This window comes from Passer montanus, unplaced genomic scaffold (assembly GCF_014805655.1).
Source record: "Passer montanus isolate IOZ18808 unplaced genomic scaffold, ASM1480565v1 scaffold3, whole genome shotgun sequence".
Classification (NCBI taxonomy): Eukaryota; Metazoa; Chordata; class Aves; order Passeriformes; family Passeridae; genus Passer; species Passer montanus.
In genome coordinates this window covers 20,826,426-20,836,952 of record NW_024367707.1, presented here as the reverse complement: position 1 = coordinate 20,836,952, position 10,527 = coordinate 20,826,426, and the positions used below count along the sequence as shown (strand labels likewise).

The following is a 10,527-nucleotide window of genomic DNA, read 5'->3' as shown; positions in this document are numbered from 1 at the left end:
ATATGCTTTCTACAATCTGGCTTGGCTTTTGCCTTCACATAACCTTGTTTTAGAAGAGAATATCCTGAGTTGGAAGGAACCCATGAGGATCATCAAAGTTTTGCTGCTGACCAGTGTTCCATCCCCCTAATACCCTGGTGCTAGCCATGTCCAGTTGCCTTGTTCTGGAACATTGCCTCCCACAGAGCACCCTGAAGGTATTTTATTTCACTGGGCTTAAGACAATAAAGCATTTGTTGTTCTTCACTGTAACCATGTATTTTTTTAGAGCTTAGTTTACTGAGCCAGTCAGGTCATGCTTAGGGCTACAAAATAATCCAATAAGCTACAAAAGGAAGAGCCCACTTCATGATCATATCCCATCTTTGTCACAACCCACTCCTGAGAAAGATGAAGGTTCACCTCCTCCATCCCAGCCCTTGCTGAGGGCTCCACTCCAATGTTTCCCTTATTCTGAGGCCCTCCAACCCTCCTTCAAACCCACGCCTCATATTCACACCCAGTGCCAGAGTCTGCCCTGGGTGCCCAGCAAACCCCACTGTGCCACAACCTCTGCAGCCTGCCCACCTCCTTGTACAGGGGCTAAAACAATTACCATGCAACTTATGAACCCCAACACCTAACCACTGCTTCTGGGATGCCATCTGCTTCCTAAAGCCTCATCAGACCAATTGTCAGCCTTTGGGCTCCTGTCAGGAAAACCAAACTATCACCCTGTTCTGACAGTAGCACATCGGTGGCTTGCTTCGTTCAGACCGTGCTCAGCTCAGCTCTAGCTCCCAGTCCTCAGAGTGGTAAAGCTTTCCCCATGAACTCACACTCGCATAAATTCAACCTGGTTTATTCCAAATATCACATAAATTAAACACATTTCCCATGAATATTGCAAATACACATGAAATGAACACTGCAATTTTTAAAAAAAGTTTTGGCTTTGTTTATGCAACAAGAAGTGCCAAATGTGGTTAGAACATGAACTTCTTCTGTATTTACTAGATACAAAAAGGTGCAGATTAATAATTTATATTTATACATATGTACACACTCCATTTCATTTCTAGCTTTAAAACAGTAAAAAATGGTTTCAAGTTTATCTACATTAAACATACTCATTTACATCTGGTCAGAAGCCCCAGATAAGAGTTGATACAATCATTTCACAACTGCAAAATTAAGGCGCTACCAAAATACCAGTTCCACTAGTGTAAAATGTAACAGGAATAGTGTACAGCTTTCTATTTATCAATTTAAAAGTGGACTGGAGAAGAAGGAAAAAGGAGCAGTAAGAAACATGACAAGTTCTACAGGTTAGAAATACAAAGAGATCTTGATGACTATCAAATGAACATATTAAAATACAGTAGATAAAAGGCCTCAGTGGCAAACAATTAGTATGCTTCTGAAAGACAAAAAAGGTTAAAATATATATATATATCATTTTGTAGCTTGAAATTTTACAGGTGAACAACAGGTGTAGAGGTAGAGGGATTTTTTTTTTCTTTTTGGCCTCTTTATGATGTATAAAGAAGGGCCACATTCACCACAGTGAAAAGACTCATCATATATCCCAGCATCCTTGCTTGGACAGCAAGCAAGAAAAGTGTAATGAGCTAGAAAGGCAACAAATCCTGTCTATCTCTTCCAGGAGCTCAGCTCCCATGCTTCCACATGTACCTTGGCAACAAGTTACACCTAAGCACAGACTGGCTGTAACGTGGACAATTCCTCTAGAGAGCAACGAGACAGCTTTTCCCGTGAGGTACTACTGGATGCTGCAGATATTATATGGCAGAGGTGATTTGGTAAAAATGAAACTGGTACTTCCCCTTAAAAGGCAAGTACCACAGGGCAGTGGTGATTTTATCTATTTATTAAAGCTCTGCTATTTGATCAGCATTCAATGTTTTGGAAGAAATGTCAGCTTTGGGCTGCCAATATTATTATTTGCATCCATACACAGACAATTCCTTTGTTGGTATCATTTATCCAAAACATCAGTCACTGAAATATTCACAAACTGCTTTAAACCTTGACTAAAAAAAAATCCCTCTACAGTTCAGCTTTCTTTTCAATAACAATCACTCTACTAACTATGCAGGCCTTCATGAACACAGTAATGTCACTTCCCATGTAGAATGTCTTTACACATTACAAAACAGCAGTAAACAACCTCTCATTTCATAGGGTTTTCTGTCAGAAGTACCTCAAAAGTAGATATCTTGAAAAAATCACTTTTGCAGAGAAGAATATTAACATTAACATTTACTGAGGCAAAGCCAAGAAGACACTAACTAGCACCTCGTTTTTTTTTTTTCCTTAAATGCACTCCTATCTGTAAAATTAAGCACATACAAGATCAGGGACCAGCAATATACAAATACCATCAGCATCCTCTTCCAGCTAAACTAGTAATACGCAAAACTAGGCCAGACACACAAACAAGCAAGATGAATGAGTCTTGAAGAAATACACAGCATGGAAAGGAATGGGAAGAACAGGTAGCTAAACAGAAAGGATTGCAAGATCAAATACAGTCCATCTTCTGGTCCGAGAATTAGTTTATGAAATCACCCTTCAGCAGATCAGCTGAAGACCTACTGACTTCTGACATCTCCTCCCCACAAATACAACAATTCCTCATACTTCAGTGAATTCCTCTTCATCATCTTCAAATCCTGGAGGAAATGCATTCAACTTGAATTTTGAGTATTTTGGTGGTGGTAGCAGAACTTGCAGAAGGCTACTGTAGAGGTTATGACATCATTGGTTGTACATTATGCACTTCACAATTCAGAGAATACACTTACAAACCACTTAAATAGAAAAGGCGTGTTCAAGGTAGAGGCAGTTACAGTACATTCAGGGTATGTTACAGAAACCATTTGTGGTAGCCATTTGCTGAAAGGAAAAAAACCGGAATTTTTGTTTCCCAGACCACAGAGGTTATAACTACAATACCCAAAGAGAGCAGGTAATATATCCCAATCACTGCATTTTAATGCAGTCTCCTTCCAGAATTCATGTATAAAGTGGAAAAAAAAAAGCTTAAATACCTCTTCATTGACAAATAAGAAGAAAAGAACTAAAAAAGAAACCAGGCACTTTGACCATTTAGGTAAGCAGCCATTTCTTCTTACCAGACTTCTGCACATGAACAAGTCTTTACATTGGTCTTGCTATGCTTGCAGCACATGGAGATTCAAGTCAACTTTTTTTCCCTGTTGGTAGTATCAGTTCTAGTTATACGAAACTATGCCAATTGAATTGGTAACACTGAGTTATTTCATTGGCAGTTGAGCATATGTTGATCATTTGACTGACAAGCGATCAATTTAATAGCTATCAAAGTTAGATATTGACAAAACAATACATAAAAAATAATCAAAGAGACAAATGAAGGTTAACACCTGACTGAAGCTTGCATTGAGACGTGCCTTTATAGGTTCGGTTTGTGACTCCTTTCATGGTGTTATTGTGGACTGATTTCCATCACATACAGCAACTGGTACTAAACTACAATACTTTCGGTTTGAAACACGTTCAGTAGAGACCACCCCAATGTAACAGGAGGTCAGCATGACACTGCAGGAAGGAGAGAGATGGAAACCTCCCCACTTTTCATCCTCGCTGGTTCCACTGGCAGAGCAGGTGTCCAGAGTAAGCTGCAGCATGCCTCCCTCGTACTTGGGGTGAAATCATTATTTCACAGCAGTGTTTATTATACTTTAGTGAGCGGCTTGGTTTGAATTTAGCAGGATTACTTTGGGTTTTCTTTTCAAAGAAACCAAAGTACATATTTCCAAACATTTTATATATACTTATTCTGCTACAACATGTAACTCACAAAGGAGGGATTACCTAAGGCTACCAAATAGTGTGCTTATTCAGTAGCTATTATTCTTTCAGATAAACATCCTCAGATGCCTTGACTACAAACAGCTTAACCTGTTTTTTCCTCAGAATGTTATTTGCTGAAGAGAGATGTGGGTGTATGACAGACTGCCTTCCAATTCACTAAGAGGGAGTACTGTTGGTTATAGTCCTTGTGCACACTTCTGCTGGGCAGCGTAACTCCTCTTCTGTTCACTACCTTCAACAAAGTCTAGGAAACACCTCTTCAATCCACTGTCCAGTTTCCTACTGAGTGAAAATTCAGATCACATGCAGGCCAATGGCACTACTCTAGTACTTAACTCTCTTGGCTAGAAACATCAATTCTATCAGAGTACTTTGAAGCAATTATCCACATCCATCAGCTACATTCTAAATGTAGCACAGCTCTGCAGAGGCTCAGTTTTCACCAGGACAACAGGAGAGTGTGCAAGGTTTGGTGAATACCCAGATAACAAACCGATGCAATCGATGGATGCAGGACGCAGTCAGAAAGGGCTGTTCCTTCTTCAAGGAATCTTTAAAAATACAAAAAACAACCCCTCCCCTTTTGCCCTCCCCCAGAAGAACCTGTCATGAGATGTTTTTGGTGCCCACTCACAACACAAGTCCATGTTATCTGGGTCTTTTGCGAGTCACAAATATCAGTACACGCCTGATGGCGATCAGACGATCCTTCAGGGAGGTCATAGCCAGTATAGCCAGCTGAGCTCTGTTTTCCAGAGGCAACACTGCCAACAGCCACCAGTACCACGCAGGACCACTGGGGTTGCTCTGCAAAAGGATGGGAAAAAACATGCAGTTAGGTATTCACCAGCCAAGTCCCATGAAGAACATCACCTTCCTTCTCACCTTCTATTTGCTAAGAAAGTCACCACAAAACAAGCAACAACTGAACACTTAATTGCAGGTGTTCCCTTTGTCTGTATACACCATTAAGACTTATCTCTTCAGCTACTAAATTACACAGTTACGTTGTTTACCATGCTTCCTACCAGCAGACCAAAATTGAGTAAATAAGAGTCTAGAATACATAAACTACAGCAAAAATCTGTTAGAAAACAGTCTAGTGTTATAATTCTGTGTAGAATAAAGCTGCATAAGTAGGCAGGTTTTATTACCTGTGGCTCTGGTTCTTTTCCTGGCATAGATCCAAAATGATTGAGAATTTGCACTTTCATATTGTCTTTAAGTGAAGTGAACCAGGCAACAGCTTGATCATAGACCGAATCATGAAGGCGCACAAGTTCTTCATATTCTGGTCCTTCAACCTTATTGTTAAAAGAAGGGAGATGGAACAAAACAGGTTTGACACCGAGGAGTCCATAAGCTTCCCCAGAAGCAAATGAAGCAAAATAATGCAGTGACTACAGCTGTTCAAATGCCCTGATGTAAACCAACTGTGCCTAAGTCTCAGATTTCAAACCTGTGATGCTGGAGTCTTTTTACCCTCCCCTAGGTGTTCTGAAGTGATATTTCTTGGAGCAGTAACTGCCTCACTAGTGTCCATTCCTAAATGCTGGCAAAATAGAAGAATATGCTCTCTAATCCTGGGACATATTTATAATCTCAGATCCACAACCTCGAGTCCCTGTCACAGAATGACCTCTGGACAGTGGTACATCATCTGGCAAAACAAAACAAACACTACTGCCACTGAGCAGAGACAGGGGGGCTACAGCACTTGAGACACCAGCACTGTTTTATAGAAGTGGCAAGGCCATGGTAGGACAGCCAAGGAGAAGGAGGAAGATAGACACCTCAGCAGGTAGGAAGCAGGGAAAGCGATGCTTTCCCAATATCAGAAACAGCCATAAAGAAACACCCTTATTGAAGCAGAGTGTTTTAGTTGCACAGGCCTACTATTAGCTATTAGGGAAAAAACAAAAAAAAAAAGGCAGCATAAGCAAAAACCACTACCACTTGGTGATTTGTGGGGGTTTTGATTTTTTTGGGGTTTTGATTCTGGATTTTTGTTTCAGGTTGTTTGGGGTTTTTTTTTCCCCTTTAACATGTGCACATCACATAGGTGATTTCACTCATGCAACATCTGATCCACCTGCTCTAGATGACCTTCACAATCAGAGAAGCAGTTCTAGAGAACAATTAATCTCATCTTAAGGTAAGTACCTAAGAATATATAAAACAGGTATCTTTGGACTGAGATTTTTGACCATCAGACATATGGATGTAGGGCACTGAACAGACACCAGTCTCCACTATGAGACAAGGTAAATCTCACTCTAATTAAGAAGAGGTGGATCCCTAGCACCATCTATGAACAATGCCTGTGCACCTGAGTTCCACTACTCTTCACTAGGGATTTAAACAGAGCACAACCCCCACTCTGAGCAGATTGCCTATTCCAGCCTTTCACAGGCAGAGGCACCTCCATGAGCTCAACTTTTCGTGCCCTGGCAAATAACTGCATCACTCTACACAGGTTAGAAAAGCATTGTTAAGGCTCTACAGACTTTCACTTCAACTGTGAGAGTGCTCCAGAGCTGTATAACCAAACTGACTTCATCAACCAGCAGGAGATTACTGCTAAGCTCCATGTGAACAGCTACCAAGGTTTTACAGACAGTCTAAAGATGATCCAGAAAGCATGGCCAAAAATTCAACTTTTGGCCAATGGCCAAAACCCATCACAAACACCTGCCTTGATGCAGCTTTGCTAAGAGGACTTGTTTTTAAAAGCTACTTCCCTCTCTGCATTTCTCTGGTCTCAGTCAGCTCTAATGGATGCTTGTACAGGGCATGGTTAACTACATGTCCCTAAGAACTCATTTTAAGAGCAGACTCCCACATTTATCTGAGGACCTGTTCTGTAAGTGAGAACTTGGAGGGCATATGAAGTGTGCCAACTGTCTGTTCAGTGCAAGAGAACAGTCAGTTCTCTACCATCAGGAGCATGTGCTTTCAGAAGGCTTTAAATTCTGTACCAGTTTTAAAATGTTACTCTGACCTCACCTACACAACATGACCTCAGCATCCTAGACACTACTTTGAGATCCATGAAAGGAGTGTAACACTTTAAGCAGAGATAATTATAAGGGAAGAAAGGAAGAAAGGGAAAGAAGATACAAAGTTTGTTCCATGTTTTTTAAAACAGAGCTTCAGTGTATTTGTAATGATATTGGCTTAAAAATAATGCACAGCTAGCTTGAAATGCAACAAGGAAAGGCTATTTAAGTGAATCCAGCAATACATGGGTATGAATAACTTTGCACCATAGATCACCTTTTTATCTTCAAGATACTCGATGTTTGCTGTGTTATATCCATCTCGCTGGCCATGGCTTAAGACCCTAAAACGACGGACACCAACTGTATCAACAACTGAGCGTCCATCAGGAAAAAACTTTACGTCCCTGATCTCTAATATACAGCCATGATCTGCAAATCTGAAATGACAGAAGGGCATAAAAGCGGAAGTCATCAACAAGTGTTTATAGACATCAGGACAAATACTGGGCCTAATTCACCATTTCTTAGTTGAAAGAGGATTCTGCTTTGGTGACAATACATTTCTGCTTATTCACATATGCCACACAACCCCCACCCTTTCTGCCTTCCCTCAGAGGACCTGGGCAGCAGCATTTTCAGGGCAGGTTTATGGGGTGGGAGGGTTGGAAAGGGACAGGAAACTAAATGAAGCATGTTTCATGCTGGGAGTTGCCAGCTGCTGGTGGCAAATTCATCTGGTTTGCAAAGAAAACAAGATGGGTAAAGATACTGTAAGGAAAGTACAGAAAGTGAGGAATAAATGCATGGCTGTGAGGGCTATCCCCCTACTCCAAGGTGTAAGCAGAAGACTTCAGGCTTTAGAAGAAAAAAGCTTTCTATCCAACAAGTCTTTTCTTGCATTTGTTTCCTTTAAAAAAATTATATCCACTGTATTTAAATTAGTAGTGTATTTTAATTACACCCTGGAAACAGGCACGAAATTAACTTTTACTTTATCAAGCTTACTTAACTCTACCTTTGTGGTACAGTGATTTCACTGGAGAGGCTGATTGCACAACTCATCACCACAATACATTTGCAGGTCTACAACTCAGCCTACTGTTCAGCAGGAGAAAGCACTGTATCCAGTCTCATCTCAAGATACCAAACCCTACAGGGTCTGACAAATTCTTTATCATGGAAATGCTTGTTTTACTAGGGCATGGCCAATTCTTACAATGGAGTGATGAAAAATGACTCCTGTTTCTGCTCTACCAGAAATCATGGGTTTCGGAGGGGTGGGGAACAACTGTTCTCTCCCAGCCAGTGTGCAGGAAAAAAATCAGGAAGAGCAGGAGGAGCAGAGCTGCACACAGCTAAGCCCTGGTGCTCTACCAATAGGACTGATTAAGAAAAGCAAGTCTGTTAGTTTATTATAGCAATATTACATTATACACTATTTAAACAGCTACATAACTATTGTTTTTAATTAACAATTTTAGTGACATTTATACTGGATTTAGAAACTAATATAGAAGTGATGATTTTTTCTTTTTTGTTCTCAGAGAAATTACTTCTGGGTAAGACAGGGACCTGAATCAGAGAGACAAGAAAGCACCTGGAGACAGGCATAAAATGTGCTGACAACATTAAGAGCTTATATTTTACCAATTATAAGTTAAAACAGAGAAGTAAAACAGAGCTAAACATGCTTTGTCGCTGTGTTTTTAAAGGGAGGTATGTATCCATGTCTCAGCAGATGAGGCAAAACAAGTTTCCCCGCTTCTTGTATTCCCAAGCTGATTTCGCAATTTTGTATAAACAGAACTTCTTTACTTGTGTAAGAAGCTGCAACAGCCTGCCAGGTGCCTGCAGATTAAGGTTTCCTGCACTTCAGTGTTTTATTTAAGTCATCATGCTCAATAAGTTTAATTATTTTAGTAACTCAAAACAGACAGGACATAGAAATCTAACCATACTGTTGCATCTTAAAATACCCTTCATGATGTTATCTAACAAACCAATTATTGTGTTTTGGGGATTGTAGCACCTTGGCCCTCTGTATTATTATACCTGATTCCAAATAAGTTTGCCCCTTTCACAAGCCTGCAGGGATGTAAGGAGAGTTATCACTGAAGTCCTAGGGTAATTCTGTCCTTACTCACACAAGTATTCACTTCCAGAAAATTGGTAATAGACCTGAAAGGGACTGTGGAGCATCAGCTGCTGCTGGAGTCTAAACTCTACTGAGTGCAGTACTGACAGCATGCCAAATGGCATTGCAGCACAGCCACAGCTGACTGAAGCTGCAGCATCTCCTGTACTCTTACAGCTACCTTACTGTCCAGTCTGGGAGAAAAATAAAATTTCCCTCCCCGCAAGAAGCATGGAGTAGACAAGGAAAGGCTGCCAAGCCTCAAGTAATGACTGCCCCCTCTCAGCTCCAGTGATGATCACATACAAAAATGCTACTCCTGAGGATGCCTGTCTAATGTGTTCTTTAAAATTCCCAAATTCATCATCCATTCTACAGCCTGCCAGTGTAGCTTCTGAAGTCAGCAACTATTGCATCTCATAAGGCAAACCTCTCAAGATCACGTCATGCTTCTCCCAGGAGCATGGTCTCAAAACCCCATTATCTGAGAAACTCTTAAACTTGAAGGATTTAGTAGAATCAGAGGATAGTTGTGTCTTGTAAGGGACCTTTAATCTCGTCAGTCTCTGCATAGGGAGCTGGAAACACATCAGTGTCAGAATTCACCAAAATGAATGAAAGGTATGCTCATATAGAAAGACAATGTAACCACTCACCGCAGATAGTTTAGACATTGCAACACAGCAGTAAAGACAAACATTCAAATTCAACATCCGGCAGCAAAACAGACTTCTCAGCCAAGTGTATACTTTGTCTCATTAAAACGATACCACTCTTTCAGGAAAGCTATGGGAGGTCTGGATGCTTTGTCTTATTTTTGTTTTGTTTCTTTTTGAACTGAGTAGACAGAGGGGGAACCTTACCCAGACAGTCAGTTTTCACTGGAACAAACAGGCCAGCAAGCTTTCCAAACACGCAGCCAATTAAATGCTATTTTTGGAGCCTGTAGTAGCAGGATGAGTTGCATTCTTGCTATTATCCAACAGGGGAGTAATAAAATTACATCTTTGTGTAAAAAGGAATGTTTAAAGTTCAAAACTAAGAAGTAAGCAACTTTAGTTCTGGTTCATACAGGACTGGAAGGAACCACAGTGGTTTGGGGAGACAAGTATACTGTGCTGCAGTATTCCATTAGCTCACAGCAGCCTCTGCAACAACAGGACATTCTTAGCTCATCTCCTTACCCTTTTAATTCATCAGCTAAGCACATGCCAAACTGCTTGGTACCAGTTTCCATGCATCTTCTTATCATTAGGCGATAACGAGGTTCAAAGACATGGAGTGGACAAGGGATGGTAGGAAAGGCCATGGTACAAACGAAGATGGGAACATCTTTATTCAAACTGTAAGAAAATTGTTTTTAAAAAAATCACTTTTTTTTTCTGGGTGCTGCTATATTCAGCATATATCCTTAATACAATACAAATGGCTTCCTTAGACTCAATCTTTGTAAATACATATCTCTTCAAGGTTTGCCTTTTTCACAAGACAAACAGTATTTCAGGACTCTTTTCCTTAACACATTAAGTAAAC

General features: G+C 40.5%; 1 protein-coding gene across 2 annotated transcripts in view; it reads right to left on the bottom strand.

The window, feature by feature from the left end:
- Positions 1-825: 825 nt before the first annotated feature.
- Positions 826-10,527, bottom strand: part of LONRF2 (LON peptidase N-terminal domain and ring finger 2) — a 34,014-nt gene continuing 24,312 nt past the window's right edge. For both annotated transcript variants that reach the window (XM_039714208.1, XM_039714210.1), the window contains exons 9-12: positions 10,179-10,337; positions 7,135-7,297; positions 5,013-5,162; positions 826-4,665 (exon numbers count right to left, since the gene is read on the bottom strand). In XM_039714208.1, the coding sequence (XP_039570142.1) occupies positions 4,507-4,665; positions 5,013-5,162; positions 7,135-7,297; positions 10,179-10,337 (631 nt within the window). In that variant the 3' untranslated portion in view covers positions 826-4,506. The remainder of the gene's footprint in view (positions 4,666-5,012; positions 5,163-7,134; positions 7,298-10,178; positions 10,338-10,527) is intronic.